Consider the following 20,177-nt stretch of genomic DNA (forward strand, 5'->3'; position numbering starts at 1 on the left):
GAGAAGGTAAGAAACGAAAGAAAAGAAGAAGAAGAGGAAGAAGAAGAAGAAGAACGTGCAGTAAAAAAAAGAAGGAAATGCACTTATAAAAATTTGTATAAAAAACGCTTGTATGTGGAGAATTTCTCACATTGTAATTCATGGTTCTTATTTGTTAAGAAGTTTACAATCTTGCTTACCATCATATCTATCCAAACTCCAAAATCATGCCGTGTAACTAAAATAATATTTTATAATAAAATTTTATATTTTTATATTTTAATTAATATTTTTTATTATATAATATTATTTTAATTTTAAAATAATTTATTATTGATATAAGGGTGTGTAATATTTATTAAATTTAACCTTTAGAGATCATATTTTACTAATTTATTGTTTAAAATTTACAAAATTATTTAAACCAATTATATGGAACTAATTTAACAATTCAGAACGGCATGCGAACTATCTTAATACTATTAGGAACAAAAATATTAAAAATTTTACTCTTTTGCAAAAATAACAAATTTTTCTTTTTTTAAAAAATAAAAAACTTTCTCCCTATACTCAATTATGGTACATTTCAATATCAACACGGTACAACCCTATGAAGTGATAACAAAACTCTATCCTTCGGATAGTAATGGATGAAATCTATGAACCAACAAATTAAATAACCTGAGGTAGCCTAAAGAATATGCAAGATTTACAAAAATAAATGGAAAATTGTACAAAAGATGACTTCTCATCATCTTGGTGGGACATCTGAGATAGGAAGCATTTCTATTTGTCCTCTTTCAAAATTTTCTCTTTGAATTTGATTCCCATTAATCTTCTCAGCTTCTTTTGAAATCTGAATGTCACTGGGAAAGTAATATTGACAAATGAATTTTACAAGGAAACGAGGAAGCAATGCTGTTATGATGATTCCAAGCAACAATAACCAGAACAATCCTGTGCTTGCAACATTAAAGAAGTCCCTGCCAAAGTTGTAGGTAGATGCATATAAAGGTTAGTGTTCAGTTCAACTGTTTCTGTTAAGAAGCAATGTAAATGTAACACGACAGACATACTTGTTATTTGTTATAAAGGGTAGGTGGACACATAAATATTCCGAGTTAACGTAATTTTAAAAAAAGATGAAATTTAAAGGTGTAATATAGACCATTTAATTTGATAGTTATATAATAATTATATGATTGATTTATTATATGATTTGAACTTGTGATGTATTATAAAGATTTTATCAAAATACTTGTATTAATATTTAATTATTATATTATTGCTTTCAATATTTTGTGTTGAATATATATTTTAAAACTTTATAATTAGCATTTTATAAATATAATTATAAAAATAATGCTATATATCCAAATTTTTTTATTAATCAAGTCCAACTAAATTAATTTAACATAACAAAAATTATTTATGACTAATATTATTTTAAATTTTATTATTTAATTTTATTAGACTTAATTTATAAAAAGATTTAAATATCTAGCATTACTCATAATATAATAGAGTTGAACAAATTCTAAGCTTCAATGAGTGATATATTCGTTAAATGTCTAACATTTTCAAGACACCCTATTCAATTAAGAATATAGCTCACTCTAATAAAAAAACATACAGCTTGAATAATTATAAATTATAACAATATTTATATTAAAGTGCGTACCCTGAGTTAACTTAACATTCTCTCGTTTTAAACTAGATATTTAGTGTATGAATTAAGTATCTTCTAATTAATTAGGAAAGAAGTATAAGTGAATGTACAAGTTAACTTAACATTCATCTAACGGCTATTAACTGTCAATTTCACGTGAAGTCGACTGCACCTAAATTTTCATCATATTTACAAGTGAAAACTCAAGTACAGTTGATTTCATGTAAAGTTGATAACTGAGAGCCGTCAAATGATTAAACTGATTTGACTAAATTTTCATCTAACGATTCTCAACGACTACACCTGAGTTTTCACCATATCTATAGCAAACTAAAGCGTAGAAAGCAAAAGAATGGGAGAAAGAGAATACATACCAGTAGCCAGGAAACGTGGGTATAGCATCAATGACCATGACACTAATGAAAGTGGCAACAATTGACCCCCATATGGAAAAATGAGTCAACCAATTCCACCTGAAGACATCCATGGCCAAGTGTAAATTTACCAAAATAACCACCGCTAGTGTCCAGAGATCCCCAATGCTTCCAACATCAACATCAGTGCTCCAATATGCAAAGAGGGGTGCCCAAAAGATTACCATGCTTTGCCATAAAGTGTCGAGCATTGTCAAAATAAATAGCTTCTTGTTGTATGCCTCGTCTCTCTGCCCAGCCCCATAGAGCTGAGGATACTTGAGGAGAGTCCTTTTTCCAAGATCCTTGTCAAGAATACCAACTATGATTGTTGGCAATGAGCTGTATATTATTGAATATAACGTGGTGCTCCATTCATTTATGGCAGTTGTTAAAGTGAAGGCAGTGTAGAGCACATACCTACAATTTGAAAGCATAACACAAACATATCAAATTTTAGAGGAATACATCTATAACGAATTGTTGCATTTATTTTTTATTATTAAAAATCCGACTAATTAAATCGGACCTGGTCGAAGTTCTATTAAGATGTTAAAATATAGATTTGTATGTTGGATTAGAACTTACCAAAATAGGACAAGAACAAGGACAGCATTTCTATAAAAGTTGTAGAGTATCATGTAGCCAAGCCGCTGGTAATTCCAGTGTCCATGAATCAACAAGAGAGGAACTATAAACCTAAACTGGCCCATGGCGAAATCGGACGCCATTACGGCTTGCCGGCCCTCTTGGCCGCTGATGCCAACTCCAACATCAGCCATTTGAATCATGGAGACATCATTAGCACCTGTGACACATTCATAATGAAGTTTGTTACACTGCAAAAACAACGTAAGTGCCTTTTTTTTCTTCTTTTTTATTTTTTTGTTATTGGATCATGTCAAGATGAGAAACTTCATGAGAAGAAGTCATACCGTCTCCAATGGCAAGCGTCATTTCGGCTGTCCTCTTCTTAACAAGGGCAACTATGCCGGCCTTCTGCAGCGGCGCCACTCGACAACAGAGAACAACAGAACATCTACTTGCAAGTTTAAATAACTGAATCAACAGAACAATCCAAAATTAGCTACAAAAAAAGGAAGGGGAAAAAAATTCATTTCAGCAAACAGAATCCAAAAGATTTGATTAACAGAACTAACCTGCTCCTCTAGTTCACAATCAAGAACATATACAAGGCTAGTACCATCAATGATCAATGCTATCTGACTTGTCATTGCATCAAAACCTCCTTCAATCTTGTTTGAAACAATGGCATCTTGCAAACTCTTTCTACACGACTCTCTATTTTTGCTATTGATTATGATTTGAGTCATTCTGTTTGTTAGAAGCTTTGATGAGTATCCAATTGATATAGCAGTTTCTTGTTTGTCTCCGGTTAGCACCCATACTTTTATTCCAGCTGTCCTTAGAGACTCAATGGATTCCGGCACACCCTGCTGAAGCTTGTCTTCGATAGCCGATGCACCTAAGATGCAGAGGTTTCTCTCTACATTGACAGCAACCTTGCGAAGCATGGCGGCCCTGCCAAACAAAGAGGTGCTCGCTGCCTCAAAGGCAGTGTGCCATTGCTCAAACTCTGAAGCATTTAAATCCCTCATTCCAATCACAAGGGTTCTTAAACCCATTGAGGAATAAGAGTGAAGATGAGCTTCAGTTGCTCTTATAATGTCCATGTTAGATGATTTATCTATCACATTTAGCATAGATGTATCCGCTCCTTTCACGAAAATTTTCACTGAATTGTCAGGGCTGCCCAATAAAACTGACATCCTCTTCCGATCGCTGTCGAATTCATGCATACCCAAGACATTGAACCTGCGATTCCATAACAGAAGTTAAGTATTTTGCTAGAAGTAAGTTACTTGCATTGGAAGTAACAAGTGATTCACTAACTTCTAATCAGCTTTGATCAGTTTTCTATCTGAATCAGTTACAAGATGTTAGTGGTAACTAACTTCTAACAATGAGAAAAAGTTAATTTGAGGAGAGAATAACAAATGTGCTTACCAACACAAAAAGATACCTTAAATCTTACTTGCTCCGCAAGTTAGGCAAAGAAGAGGAAAACGACAATGCTATCATGATCATCAACAAAACAAAACGAAGTTATTTAACTAACTAACTAACCTGTGTCTTTCTCCTTGAATATCAATGACTATATGGCCCGAGGTTCGTTCTATAAGCATAAAACCATAGGCAGCGGCTGCGTATGCCAATGCTTGTTCATCTGGTGATTCCCCTTGGTAATCTATCAGCTTGACATCATGATCAGGGGTATCAACAATAATAGGAACAATGGTATTGCAGCTTGCCAGTGCTAGAAAGAAATCATAGATCCGTTTTCCCTCCTTATGCTCAATTCCACTTCTTGATAATGCCAAAAGCTCTGGATTTACTTTCACATTCATCTTTGGCCTCAACACCTTTCCATCTACTGCTAGCAAAACATAGTTACATCAATTAAAACATGTTATTGACGAAAACAGCTACCAGTATAAAATATATGTTAGAAATATAAAATCTCACCTTGCGTGAAGTATTCACCAGGTTGAATCTCGAGGCCAGATTTCGTCGAACTGTAATCAACTCCCCAGATGCTGGCGCACTGGAATTCCATCTTGTTCTCAGTAAGAGTACCAGTTTTATCCGAAAAGACATACTTAATCTGCCCCAAATCTTCATTGATATTCAAAGCCCTACACTGAAACCTTGACTTGGTAGCCCTATCATACATTCTATCATCTCTGATCATGAAATAGGCCTGGCCAACACGAACAAGCTCCATCGAAATGTACAATGAAATTGGGATCATAACCTGGAAAACTATAACTGACATGAGGAATGTGAAAATTATCTCCCAAAACCAACCATAATACTTATACTTCTTCGGTTTCCCACTGGAGAAGCTCAGCTTCCGGTAATACGGCATCAAATCAAGCTCGTCTTTGTGGCGCTTCAACCAAACCGCAGCACAAACGGACGTGACCGTACACAAAGCAACAAGGAAGCAAGAGAGCATGATGATCTCCGAATTCATTCGAGTCTCGAGCCGGCTTCTCTTCGACGGCGCACCGGAGCTGTTGAGCATAGCTTTAGTCTCACTGCCACAGTAAACAGCAACTCCCAAAGCCCAGCTTGTGTTCTTAAGCTCGCATCCTCTAAGCACAATGTTCGATGATGCAAGAGACAGTTTCTTTCCATCAACTTCCATGTTAGCTTGGAATCCATAAATGTTCCGATTCGGTTTCTCGCACTTGATTATTCCACCGAAATCAAACCTCTGTTTGGATTGAGTCTCTTGCTTGGCGTAGCGAGTTTTCAGATTTGACTCTCCGTCAAGATTTATAGTCTGAACATATGCAACTCCGGTAGGATCGGCGGTGGAGAGAAGGACAATATCGCAGGGGATCGTTTCGTTGGCGGCGATCTTAACGATTTCGCCGACGGTTATGTCCTTCCATGGCTTCTCCACGAAGCTTCCGTTAATCAAAACCGACGCTAGCCGGTTGTTCTCGACTTTATCGGAGCGGTGGCGCCGCCAATCCTCGAAGGCGTCTTTGACGGCGGTAACGAGCAGGACAAAGGCCAGAGGGAGAATCGAAACACCTCTACCGAAGACTGCAAGCTGAGGAAGCTGATTGAGAATGGCGATTATGAGAAAATAAATATACGCAACTCTGTGAAACTGTTCGAAGAGGTTTCTAGGGATGAATGTGAGGATTGAATATTTCGCGGTTCGGATTGAATTCCCTGCGAACTGAAGAATCTCGTTCGTCTTCTCCGGGTTGTTTATGTAAACAATTCTTGCATCTTCGTCTCTCAGTTCTTTCTGCGACATGCTGAATCCCTCCGACTCGCCGCCACCGCCGCGTTTTGACGAGCCGTATCGAACCGGCTTGGATGAAGAATTGCTGAAGCTCACTTCCTTGACGGAGCCGCCGCCGCTCCTTCCGGAGCTGCCGGAGCGGATCGACGATGAGTTGCTTTTGTTTATAACAGCATTGCTTGCTTGTTCAGAGGAAGTTGACTTTGACTTTTGTTGTTCAGAAAAAACTGGAATAGTTGGAAGCTCTTGAATACTATTTGGAGTTCTTGGAGATGGTATCAAAAGAGGCCTAGAACCCATTGTAATAAATTAATAATAATAACAACAATATTATTCAGAGAATATAATCATGTGTCAGAATTTCTAACAAACAAACTAACTAATTAACCAACTTTCTAAGTTTGGAGCTGTAGTTGCTGATAGCAATGGATTAAGGCTTCAAGTAACAGAGGAAATGGATGGTGGTTTGTTATGAAATAATAATGTACAAAAAAATGAGGATCGGATTATTTTTGGTGTATAAGAAAGAATGGGAATGTAAGAAGCGTGTTGATGAGAGAGAGGTGAAAAATTGCAGAAAGTCAAAGGCATTGTAGAGAGAGGTTAGGAGTTAGTCTACGACGGAAATTGCAAGAAATTGAAGAACAAGTCGTAATGGGTGGCGACAGCATGTGTTGTCCAGAAGCACAACTTAATTAAAATAAAATGTGGTGGCTTTAGATTTTATTATTAATTTATTATTCTAATCCAGGAAATTAGCAATACTTCTTAATCAATAAATGTTATTATTTTAAATCAATATTTAATAACAACAATTTTTGTTCATATATACATAAATTTAAATACAAAAAATATATAATTTATATTTATATTTATATTTATTCAAATTATTTAATATTTTTATTAACTAAATAATAGTCAAAATTATTAAAATCTGCTGCCTCTTGAATTTTTGGAAAAAAATTTAGGGGAACAGTTCTTTAGTAATATTTAACTAACAACTTTATTGTATTTATTTGGATTTTTTTTCTTTCTTGTCACGTCTAGAAAACTGCTTATCATATTATGACATGATTGGAGGATTTTATAATTCTTTTAGTTAATAAATTTAATTTGTTTGAATTATCACGGTTCTAAAGTACGAAAATTAATAAAATGAGAAAATAATCTAATCACTGTTAAATAAAAAGTGAGACTTATATATAGTAAAAGTTATAAAATTAGTAATAATAATTAAATAATTATTTTTTTATTTTAAATGATATTTTTTATTTTATTTATGATAATGATGGTTTTTAAACAAGAAAAAAAAACATTTTTTTTAATTCATAACAATAGAAAACTAAACGAATACGAAAATTAAGCTTAAAAAGGACAAACTTCAGTTAATATAGTTAATATTACACGTATTTTCCTTTTAAAAAATAATGCAACTCAAATATTTTAAAATTTTATAAAAAGAAATTAAATTATCATAATAACACATATGCTAAAAAATTTGGATATGAAAATAAAATAAGTGTTATATCTTAATATAGTAATTTTTAGTGTTTTTTAAAACTATTGGAGGATTCTTCGATTTATGTTTAAAAAATTTTAAAAGTTTGGAGTATACAAATCGGATGGTCGATTTCTGTATTTTTTAAAAATCGTACGGTCCGATTTGTACTCCATACATTAAATCATCCCACATTTTAAAAAATATTACGATAAATCACAATTTAAAAAAAATACCATTGTTAATCCAATATTAAAAATAAAAAATGTAACACATAATCATGAATTATCATAAAAAAAATTGAGTGAATTGTGGAATCAAAATTAAATTTTTAATAATTATTTTAAATGAAATGGAAAAATTATCCGTGGAGAGGATGATAGAGAATGGAAAGAGCATTATTAAACTTTCAATAAATAGATTATTATTGAATCTTCCTTTTGATGTTCTAGAAGGTCTGCCGGGAGGTTTTATTATTCAAATTCTTGGGGTGCCTGAATTTGACTGGATCATTGATTTAGAAAAGAAAATTATTTATTTTTTATTTTATTTTAATTTGGTGGAAATTTATTCATAAAGAATTACGGGTATATGTAAATGATTCCACTTACGAAAGCATATAAATCATTGTACATGCACTAAAACGAATGGACTATTAAATATTATTTTACTAATAAACTAAGAAATACATATACAAGTTATTTTGTTCTTCCCATTATAAAATCTGTATTACACAATTAATTTGTGACATAATACATGTTATAATAAAAATGTATGAAGCCTCCACGTGTTGTTAGTAATTTCATTTAATTTAATTATTTTCATTTATTCATTATATTTAATCATGAAATTAAGCCATGAATTATTCTTTGTACAGACTGAGGGAAAAAATATTGTATATTTGGAGGAAGAAAAATTAAACATTCCTTTTTTTTTTTCAATTAAAGAAGTTTATCCATGTGTGATGGACGAAAAAATTTTACTTGGTTGGACTTTAATTTGTAATTAATAAAAAAAAGTCATGTATTTTTCAATGTTACTAGTATATGAAAGTACGGCAGTTATTATTAGATTAGATGGTTGATAAGTCATGAATTAATTAAGTTAAATGAAACTTAATGCATAAGAGGAAAGTCAAATAATGAACACGAGGTCATCATCATATCCATATGGTAAATTAAATATCCAGAAAAAATTGCAACTTAATGGTCAAATAATATAAACAAAAATAAGATAATAGTCATCTATCACATTTTCTAAGAAAACTCAACTATTCAAATAATAAGGTTAATTTAGATATATAAAAAACTCAATATAAAATATAGTTAAAGATATATAGAAAAATCTAAAACAATAAAAAAATCACAGAATTTAAAGAATAAGAAAATCACACGAGAGGTTTATTATAGTTTGAACAAGACTTGTTTACATTTAATATTCAACATAACCACCATAAGAGTTTTCACTGTGTTTTAACTTTTAACTTTCATATTAGTTCTTACTACGATTAAGTCTTTTGACAATATATTATTTCCTCAAATATTTTTTTGGCTATATTTTTTGTTTCAAGTCCGCTGAAAATAGGCTTTTTTTTATTTAAATAAAATAAAATATTTAGTTCACCTAAAAAAATATATATTTATTTATTCAAAAAAGATTCAGTATTATTTTCATTATTAGTATCAACGTAAATATTATCATTTTTGTTTTTTGTTTACTAACGAAAATATAATTAAATATTTAAAACAGTAAAATTATGTATGACAATTTAAATTAGTAAATAAAAAATCCTAAAAATAAGAGTAATGTTTGGTTGATGTCTAGGTCATAGGAGATATGGGCAGGAGATATGCGTTTATAGTTTGCTGACTGAAACACAAATTTTCCATGAATATGGCAACACAGAAGTACACATGAAGACCATGTCTTTAATGTTTGGATAAGGTTTTATTCTAACTTCCAATGTTTGGATCAAAAAATTTTAATTTAATTTTTAATGTTTTAAATATTTTATTTCTCTCCTACAAAATTTTAAATAAATTTAATATTATTTTATAATTAAATTTAACACAAATAATTAAAATAATAGGTGATATAAATTATTTGTTAACTCATTTTTTTTCATGTTAAAAAAATATAACTAAAATCTTTTTATTACACTTATTTTTTTATTTTTTTTATAAATAAATTTCAAATTCTATATATTAATCATTTAAAGCTCCATAATAAAAAAAAAATTATATTAGTGATTGTTAGTAAATTAATTTTATTTATATATTAAAAAAATGTTATTGACTTTTTAGTATAATAATTTTTTTTTAAGTCAGATAATTTCATTCCTAAAATGAAAGAAACATATAGGTGTTCATATATGAGATAAATAAAAGAAATGGGGGATTTCTAACGCTTTGTTATAGAAGTAACATCATATAATAATCTAATAAGAGAGATAAAAAAGTAAAGTGCCCATCAATTAGGAAGTGGGAATTTGTTGAAATCAGAGTCTTCGGTACTCTTTCTAGTAGCTGGTAAGCCCATGTTTTACCAAATTTCCTTTCATTTTACACAACGGAAGATGCAATTTCTGAAAATTGTAGGCATCTTCTGTAGATAGGTCGAATCGATGGGATGCGATGATGAAACTTTTGCAGCACTGAAAGCTTTTTAAGGAAGCTCCTCCAGAGAAAAATCTTAATCTTCCATGAGATTTTCAGCTTCCACAGTTCTCGCCACAAATTTCGTTGTCTCGTAATCTCTTGGCAAAATTCAATGGGAGGATGCGAGAACCCATAAGCCACACGGTACCTAGTATTCACTTCATACAGACCACTTTTATTAAGGGCCCAATAAATTTTATCTTCTCCACCCCCAACTGTTGTTGCTAGCACACGCTGACTAGTGTCCTCAGAAAAAATACTTCTAATTAGAGTTTGATTTCATTGACCATTAGAAAGTATTAAATTTGTTACCATCAATAGTGGTTGATTTTGTAGATTGGAAATTTCAGATGAAGAAACAACATAAAGATGTGGAGGAGCAAGCGAAGGATCACTAAAGATTCGGATACTGGATCCATCACCAACTTGCCAAACCAGCCCCTTTTCAACAACCTTATGCCCATCCAATATGCTACGCCACCCCCACGAAGGTACTATTCTGATCTCTGCATTCATTATAGAAATGTATCAAAAATATTTACTTTTGAGGAGTCTAGATAGGAGTGACTGTGGCTGAGAGATAATTTTTCAACATTGTGTTGCTAATAGCGCCAAATTCTGAGCCCCTAGGTCCTTAAAACCTAGTTCACCTTTCAATTTCGGTCTTGTCATAGTATCCCAACTAACTCATGCCATTTTTCGCTCTGTACCTTTTTTACTCCACCAAAATTGGGAGAGTATGTTGTGAATCTCCCTAATTAAAGTGTCAGAAAGACGGAAACATGATAATGAATAAATTGGGACAGCCTTCCTAATAGCTTTGATTAGAACATGTCTGCCTGAAGAGGAGAGAAGTTTTCTTTTTTACCCTTGAACTCGCTTCCTCACCTTGTCCTTGATTTCTTCGAAGGTGGCGTTTTTTTTATTTTTGGACTGTAGATAGAAGACCCAAATATTTATTATGTGCACCAATATGATCAATTTCCAATTTCTGAGCTAGTAGTAATTGAGTAGCGGGAGTAGTATTATTACTAAATAATAGAGTTGATTTATGCAAATTAACTTTTTGGCCACTGAACCCCTTGTATGACTAAAGAAGATTGAGAATATTTTCACAACTGTTGTAACACCCTAAATTAATATTCTACCTTTAAAGGCCTTTAAGTAGGGTGTCACACTTAATATGAAAAAAAGCAGATAACTAAATCGTTAGGTAAGAAGAGAAGGAAAATACATGCGAAACTTTGGGTGGAAATCGAGTAGTACTAAAAGGATGAAATTGAACAAAACTCAAAGGGGTTCAAGCAAACATAAAAGAATTCCTATGAACACGGTTCTAAAGGAGATAGTGCTTAAAGGTAACTATGACGAAAAGGAAACTAACGCATCCTAACTAGTTTCATCGAAGAAACTTCCATCCTTGTGTCATGTCCTATCCTTGGCTCGGGTTGTCGGATTCCTCTTCCTCGGTTTCGGAGTCAGACTCGAGGTGTACCACCTTAGATGACCGCTTCTTAGATGCTGAAGCGTTCCTATCTAGGAAGGTTACGACGGGCAGCTGGGGTTCTTCTTCCACGAACTCTCGATCTAAGTAGATAGTTTGGAGCACGGTAGTAGTGGTCACAACTACCCACGCGTGCTTCGAGGGGTCATACTCAGAAGTTACCTTCGGGGGACATTGCGTCGTCTCTATCCGCTGTGCCATGTTCCTCTGGAGACAGTATGGGAAAAGAAAGGGAGTGAGAACCTAACGTCTCAGTAGGAGTGCTATGCAACACCTCCATATCCATCTCCAGCCCACGTGCGGGATTTTTAAAAAGAGCGTATAACGTGGCATGTAATATGTATCTTTCTTGTAAAACATGTGTGCAAAAAGGAAAGCATATAGGAAAATAGAAGGATAACATCTTAAGTAACATCAACATAATCATAATTAAATCTAAAAAAAACATAAACATTAAACTTTCATTCATGCTTTCTTCTTTCTTAACTTTTAACTTTTATGGAAGGTATTGAGCTCAAACCGGTATAAATGAGAGTCCCCTTCCCTTACCGAAGGTTCTTATCTCGAGTGTCTTGGCAATCACCTTCCCTTACCGAAGGATCATCTCGATCGATCACCCTCCCTTACCGAGGGATCATCTCGATATCTTGTCTTTGGGGGTCACCTTCCCTTACCGAAGGATCACTCCCTCAGTTCAATTTGCAATCAAGGTTATTTAGACATACACAAGAAAAGAGTTATATCAACAAAGATATCTTATTATATAACATTGATGGGAGTTTCCTTCCCTTACCGAAGGTTCCCAAAGGTTTGCCGATCACCTTCCCTTACCGAAGGATCATCTCGATTCGATCACCTTCCCTTACCGAAGGATCATCTCGATTATCTTGTCTTTGGGGGTCACCTTCCCTTACCGAAGGATCATTCCCTCAGTTCAATTTACACTTAGGTTGTTTAAACATACACGAGAGAAAAATCATATAAGAAGAGATCATGGAAGAAAAGGAACAATTGTGATAATAAGGGATATATGAAAATCATGAGACTCTAGCATGTGTATAGATATTCTAATTAAAAGATCTTGGTAATATAATAGCATGGATTGAAAGAGGTCATATCAAAGTACAGAAAATATGGCATTTTAAATAATTGCACAAAATATTAAAGAAATTATGTATTTTCGATCCTAAAGGAGTAATATAATGGTGCAACGGTCATATAATAAGAATTGAGTATATTATATATTTGAATAAAACATTTAAGAAAGCATGTACTCTTGACTTTGAAGGAGTAATAATAATGATATGCACATAATAGAATAGGATATATTAAATATTTGAATAAAATATTTAAAAAAGCATGTATCCTTGACTTTAAAGGAGTAATAATGACATAATGATATGCACATAGTAGAATAGGGTATATTAGATGTTTGAATAAAATATTTAAGAAAGCATGTACTCTTTTTAACTCATGAAAATATTAATATTCATCTAATGGTATAAAAGTCAATATAATTTCATGTAATAAAATGAGGGATATTAATTAGCTGAATAAAATAATTATAAAGAAACATGTACTCTTGACCCTAAGAAGATATTAATGATATAATGTACAAAATATAATCTAAGTGCATATTGTAAGAAAGTGGGTATTTGAAATACTTGGATTAGATATTATAAGAAGCATGTACCCTTGATCTTTAAAATAAAAGAGCAATAATAACATAATGATATAAGGGGTCATTTAGTTGCATATAATAAAATAGGGTTCTTTGAATAAGACACAAAAAGGAGCATGTACTCTCAACATTAAAGGAATAATAATGATGTAATGGTATCAAAGGTCATGTAAGGCACATAGTAAAATTAGGAAATGTTAAATAATTTAATAAAACATTTTAAAGGGACATGTACTCTTAACATGAAAGGAATGAATGGTAATTAAAAGGTCATGTAAATGCACATAGAAAAGATATGGGATACATATTAATGGATTCAAGAGGGTATAATTGACATAATAGATAATCATGCTCAGTGTAGACGAGAGATAAGCAAAGAATAATTCATGCCATAAAATACATGAAAGATGATAGCCATGCATGGATGGAAGAAAATAAAACAGAGCATACTACATGCCAACATAAGTAAGAAAGGCATAATTCCCTACACTTTTCCTAACGCTTCCTTGCTGCCTATGAGCTTGCCTCTTGTGTTCCTTGTGTTTGCACACAGGATATTATTTCTTTGTAAAGAGAGAAGGGAGATGATTAGTATTTGAGAGGAGTGATTTTCTACCTATGGGTGCTCCCCTATTTATATAAATTTGGGGATAGGGTGGTTGGGATATTTTAAATTCAAACGGAAGGCGGTTACTAGATTCCTATCCATAATTCAAAATTCTAAGCCCAGCTTCCAACTGACTTTCAAATTTCAAATTAAATTTTTGTTTCTAGAAGGGGTGGTTGTTACATTATCACCCCCGTAAGAAAAGAATTTGTCCCCAAATTCCATGTCTGAACTTGGCCGGTAAGGGTCGTCTTAAATAACTTAGGGGTCTTACTGAAATTTCCTATTGTTTGGGAGAAAAGGAGATCCTCACCATGATTGTTACCTGTAAACAAGTTCGGGAACTTCTGTCTCATGTCTGCCTCTTTTTCCCATGTGTAGTCTCTGGAATTTCCGCTACCCCATGCCACTCTTACCAATTGTATCGTCTTGCTCCTTGGTTGCTTCGTGTTTCTGTCTACAATCTCTATGGCTGGTAGTTCAGAAGTCAGGTCATTTTTGAGTGTTACATCCTCTTGCTGCAACACATGGCTTGGATCGTGCTGGTATTTTCGGAGTTGGGACACGTGGAACACGTTGTGTAGTCTTGATAGATTTGGTGGTAGGGCAAGCTGGTATGCCGACTTTCCTATACGCCGGAGGATTTGGAATGGACCCAGGTACCGGGGCCTTAGTTTTCGTACTTTAAGAGCCCTCCCTACCCCGGTGGTGGGGTGATTTTTAGGAATACGTGATCGCCTTCCTGAAATTCGAGGGGTTTTCTTCGTTGATCTGCATAACTCTTTTGTCGACTTTGGGCGGTGCGCCTTCTTCCTCTTATCCTCTTGATATCTTCTGTGGTCTGTCTTACTAACCCTAAGTAGCCTTTATCTTCCGGTCCGTACCAACATAAAGGAGATTGGCATCTTCGCCCGTACAGTGCCTCATATGGTGCCATCCCGATGCTACCATGGTAACTGTTGTTATAAGCAAACTCGATCAGTGGTAGGTGACTCTCCCACTTTCCTGGTTTGTCCAGGACACAAGCTCGTAACATGTCTTCCAACGTCTGGATGGTCCTCTCTGTTTGCAGGTGGTATGATGTGCTTAGGCACAATTTTATCCCAAAATGCCTTCTGCAGTGCGTTCCAAAACCTCGAGGTAAATCTTGAGTCTCTGTCCGAGACTATGGTTGTTGGTACCCCATGTAACCTCACGATCTCTTTGATATATAGTGTGGCTAGTCTTTCCAATGAGTCGGTTGCCTTAACTGGTAGAAAGTGGGCAGTCTTTGTAAGTCGGTCCACGATGACCCATATAGCGTCACGCCCCGCTTGAGTACGAGGTAGTCCCATGACGAAATCCATCGATATGTCCTCCCATTTCCACTTTAGGATGCCAAGGGGTTGCAATACCCCTGATGGTTTCTGGTGTTCAATTTTTACCTTCTGACAAACCAGACATTTATTCACGACTGTAGCTAAATCCTTTTTCAAATCATGGTACATCTTTGTCATGCCAGGATGAATGGTAAAATCTCCTTTGTGGGCTTCTTCTGCAATCTTGCTTTGAAGATCGCCTCCGCTTGGGACACAGATTCGACCTTGGTATCTCCACACCTTGTCCTCTCCTTCGGTGAAGCCTTTCAATTTTCCTTCTTTGACAAGGCGCAGGGTTTCTTGAAAATCGGGATCGGAACTCTGCGCCTTAGTTATTTGTTCTTTGAATTGACTTGCCGCTGTTAGGTGGTTCAGACGTATGCTTTTTGGAGCGAGGGTGACTTGTAAGTTCATGTCTCTGAAATTCTTTATCAACTCTGCCTCTTTTATCATTAGCCATGATGCCTTGAGTACCTTCCGACCCAGAGCGTCAGCCACCAAGTTAGCCTTTCCTGGGTGGTAATTTAGAACAAAGTCATAATCTTTAAGAAACTCCATCCACCTCCTTTGTCGCATGTTGAGTTCCTTCTGGTCGAATAGGTACTTTAAGCTCTTATGATCGGAGAATACTTGAAATCCAACTCCGTACAATGATGCCTCCATGTCTTCAGCGCAAATACTATCGCGGCTAGTTCAAGGTCGTGAGTTGGATAGTTGGCTTCGTGGGTCTTCGGTTGTCTTGACGCATACGCCACTACCTTTTTGCATTGCATTAGTACGCAACCCAATCCTTGTCCTGAGGCATCGCAGTAAACTTCGAAAGCCATGTCGGGGATAGGTAAGGCTAGTACTGGGGCGGATGTCAAGCGACACTTTAACTCTTGGAAGCTTATTTCGCAGTCTGGCATCTAAGTAAACGGGGTATCCTTCCTGGTTAAACGAGTTAATGGCAGGGCTAGTTGAGAAAACCCCCTTATGAACCTTCTATAGTAGCCCGCCAATCCAAAAAAACTCCTTATTTCTGTGACTGACGTCGGCCTTTCCTAGTTTAGTACCGAGTCTATCTTACTGGGATCTACTGATATTCCGTTGCCGGAAACCATATGTCCAAGAAATTGTACCTCCTTCATCCAAAACTCACACTTTGATAGTTTTGCGTACAACTTTTTCTCTCGAAGGGTCCCCAGTATTACACGCAAGTGCTCCCTGTGTTCTTCTTCTGTTTTGGAGAAAATCAAAATATCATCTATGAATACCACCACGAAACTGTCGAGGTAAGGTCGAAAAATTCCATTCATGTAGTCCATAAAGACGGCGGGGGCATTGGTCAACCCAAAAGACATTACTGTGAAGTCGTTGTGTCCGTATCTCGTTCGAAATGCTGTCTTTGGAATGTCTTCCTCTCTTACCCTTATTTGATGATACCCTGATCCCATGTCGATCTTTGAGAACACTGTTGCACCTTGTAGTTGGTCCATTAAGTCATCTATTCTTGGGAGGGGATACTTGTTCTTCACCGTGATTTTGTTGAGTTGCCTATAGTCCACGCAGGGACGCATGCTGCCATCCTTTTTCTTCACGAACAATACTGGAGCTCCCCAAGGAGAGGTTTAGCAAGGCATATCCTTGCCTTGTACGTGTGTCTTCGGAGGTTCTTGGAAGATCACGTGTGTCTCGTATGGATTGAGAAGGGAAGATGACTTTTCTCTCAAAACAATCTAACAAGACTCGGTTTTCGTTGAGCCAATCCATTCCTAGGATGATGTCTAATCCTACTAAAGGGAGGCACACTAGGTTAGCAAGGTATGACCTATCTGAAATGAGGATGCAAGTCCCCTGACAAACCTGCTGAGTTTTAACACTCTTACCGGCTGGGGTAGTCACCAGTAGGACATATGGTAGTTTGGTCATGGGTAAACTGATTCTACTAGTAGCAGAGAGAGATATAAATGGATGAGAAGCACCAGTATCGTAAAGAATAGTTAAAGGAACTCCATTAATTATGCACTTACCCTTGATTCAATCTTCTGACTGGTGGGCTCCTTTGGCTTGCCATAAGTTTCCTGTTCATGGGTAACTATAAGGAAAAGTTCTATCAGTCGTACCTTCTAAAACAGGATCTCTAGGATCGACTTTGCTCTGATACCAATAATGTAACACCCTAAATTAATATTCTACCTTTAAAGGCCTTTAAGTAGGGTGTCACACTTAATATGAAAAAAAGCAGATAACTAAATCGTTAGGTAAGAAGAGAAGGAAAATACATGCGAAACTTTGGGTGGAAATCGAGTAGTACTAAAAGGATGAAATTGAACAAAACTCAAAGGGGTTCAAGCAAACATAAAAGAATTCCTATGAACACGGTTCTAAAGGAGATAGTGCTTAAAGGTAACTATGACGAAAAGGAAACTAACGCATCCTAACTAGTTTCGTCGAAGAAACTTCCATCCTTGTGTCATGTCCTATCCTTGTCTCGGGTTGTCGGATTCCTCTTCCTCGGTTTCGGAGTCAGACTCGAGGTGTACCACCTTAGATGACCGCTTCTTAGATGCTGAAGCGTTCCTATCTAGGAAGGTTACGACGGGCAGCTGGGGTTCTTCTTCCACGAACTCTCGATCTAAGTAGATAGTTTGGAGCACGGTAGTAGTGGTCACAACTACCCACGCGTGCTTCGAGGGGTCATACTCAGAAGTTACCTTCGGGGGACACTGCGTCGTCTCTATCCGCTGTGTCATGTTCCTCTGGAGACAGTATGGGAAAAGAAAGGGAGTGAGAACCTAACGTCTCAGTAGGAGTGCTATGCAACACCTCCATATCCATCTCCAGCCCACGTGCGGGATTTTTAAAAAGAGTGTATAACGTGGCATGTAATATGTATCTTTCTTGTAAAACATGTGTGCAAAAAAGAAAGCATATAGGAAAATAGAAGGATAACATCTTAAGTAACATCAACATAATCATAATTAAATCTAAAAAAAAAAACATAAACATTAAACTTTCATTCATGCTTTCTTCTTTCTTAACTTTTAACTTTTATGGAAGGTATTGAGCTCAAACCGGTATAAATGAGAGTCCCCTTCCCTTACCGAAGGTTCTTATCTCGAGTGTCTTGGCGATCACCTTCCCTTACCGAAGGATCATCTCGATCGATCACCCTCCCTTACCGAGGGATCATCTCGATATCTTGTCTTTGGGGGTCACCTTCCCTTACCGAAAGATCACTCCCCCAGTTCAATTTGCAATCAAGGTTATTTAGACATACACAAGAAAAGAGTTATATCAACAAAGATATCTTATTATATAACATTGATGGGAGTTTCCTTCCCTTACCGAAGGTTCCCAAAGGTTTGCCGATCACCTTCCCTTACCGAAGGATCATCTCGATTCGATCACCTTCCCTTACCGAAGGATCATCTCGATTATCTTGTCTTTGGGGGTCACATTCCCTTACCGAAGGATCATTCCCTCAGTTCAATTTACACTTAGGTTGTTTAAACATACACGAGAGAAAAATCATATAAGAAGAGATCATGGAAGAAAAGGAACAATTGTGATAATAAGGGATATATGAAAATCATGAGACTCTAGCATGCGTATAGATATTCTAATTAAAAGATCTTGGTAATATAATAGCATGGATTGAAAGAGGTCATATCAAAGTACAGAAAATATGGCATTTTAAATAATTGCACAAAATATTAAAGAAATTATGTATTTTCGATCCTAAAGGAGTAATATAATGGTGCAACGGTCATATAATAAGAATTGAGTATATTATATATTTGAATAAAACATTTAAGAAAGCATGTACTCTTGACTTTGAAGGAGTAATAATAATGATATGCACATAATAGAATAGGATATATTAAATATTTGAATAAAATATTTAAAAAAGCATGTATCCTTGACTTTAAAGGAGTAATAATGACATAATGATATGCACATAGTAGAATAGGGTATATTAGATGTTTGAATAAAATATTTAAGAAAGCATGTACTCTTTTTAACTCATGAAAATATTAATATTCATCTAATGGTATAAAAGTCAATATAATTTCATGTAATAAAATGAGGGATATTAATTAGCTGAATAAAATAATTATAAAGAAACATGTACTCTTGACCCTAAGAAGATATTAATGATATAATGTACAAAATATAATCTAAGTGCATATTGTAAGAAAGTGGGTATTTGAAATACTTGGATTAGATATTATAAGAAGCATGTACCCTTGATCTTTAAAATAAAAGAGCAATAATAACATAATGATATAAGGGGTCATTTAGTTGCGTATAATAAAATAGGGTTCTTTGAATAAGACACAAAAAGAGCATGTACGCTCAACATTAAAGGAATAATAATGATGTAACAGTATCAAAGGTCATGTAAGGCACATAGTAAAATTAGGAAATGTTAAATAATTTAATAAAACATTTTAAAGGGACATGTACTCTTAACATGAAAGGAATGAATGGTAATTAAAAGGTCATGTAAATGCACATAGAAAAGATATGGGATACATATTAATGGATTCAAAGGGTATAATTGACATAATAGATAATCATGCTCAGTGTAGACGAGAGATAAGCAAAGAATAATTCATGCCATAAAATACATGAAAGATGATAGCCATGCATGGATGGAAGAAAATAAAACAGAGCATACTACATGCCAACATAAGTAAGAAAGGCATAATTCCCTACACTTTTCCTAACGCTTCCTTGTTGCCTATGAGCTTGCCTCTTGTGTTCCTTGTGTTTGCACACAGGATATTATTTTTTTGTAAAGAGAGAAGGGAGATGATTAGTATTTGAGAGGAGTGATTTTCTACCTATGGGTGCTCCCCTATTTATATACATTTGGGGATAGGGTGGTTGGGATATTTTAAATTCAAACGGAAGGCGGTTACTAGATTCCTATCCATAATTCAAAATTCTAAGCCCAGCTTCCAACTGACTTTCAA

The 20,177-nt window shown here is 35.0% G+C and overlaps 1 protein-coding gene across 1 annotated transcript; it reads right to left on the reverse strand.

The window, feature by feature from the left end:
* Window positions 1–491: 491 nt before the first annotated feature.
* On the reverse strand, window positions 492–6,610 carry LOC112716903 (phospholipid-transporting ATPase 1). Its single transcript, XM_025768943.3, has 7 exons — window positions 4,609–6,610; window positions 4,210–4,516; window positions 3,222–3,897; window positions 2,997–3,120; window positions 2,650–2,869; window positions 2,023–2,481; window positions 492–962 (listed from the first exon to the last, which is right to left on the reverse strand). The coding sequence occupies exons 1-7, from the start codon at window positions 6,206–6,208 to the stop codon at window positions 731–733; spliced, it is 3,618 nt and encodes a 1,205-aa protein (XP_025624728.1). The 5' UTR covers window positions 6,209–6,610; the 3' UTR covers window positions 492–730.
* Window positions 6,611–20,177: the final 13,567 nt, after the last annotated feature.

Source organism: Arachis hypogaea, chromosome 10, assembly GCF_003086295.3.
Source record: "Arachis hypogaea cultivar Tifrunner chromosome 10, arahy.Tifrunner.gnm2.J5K5, whole genome shotgun sequence".
NCBI classification, from domain to species: domain Eukaryota; kingdom Viridiplantae; phylum Streptophyta; class Magnoliopsida; order Fabales; family Fabaceae; genus Arachis; species Arachis hypogaea.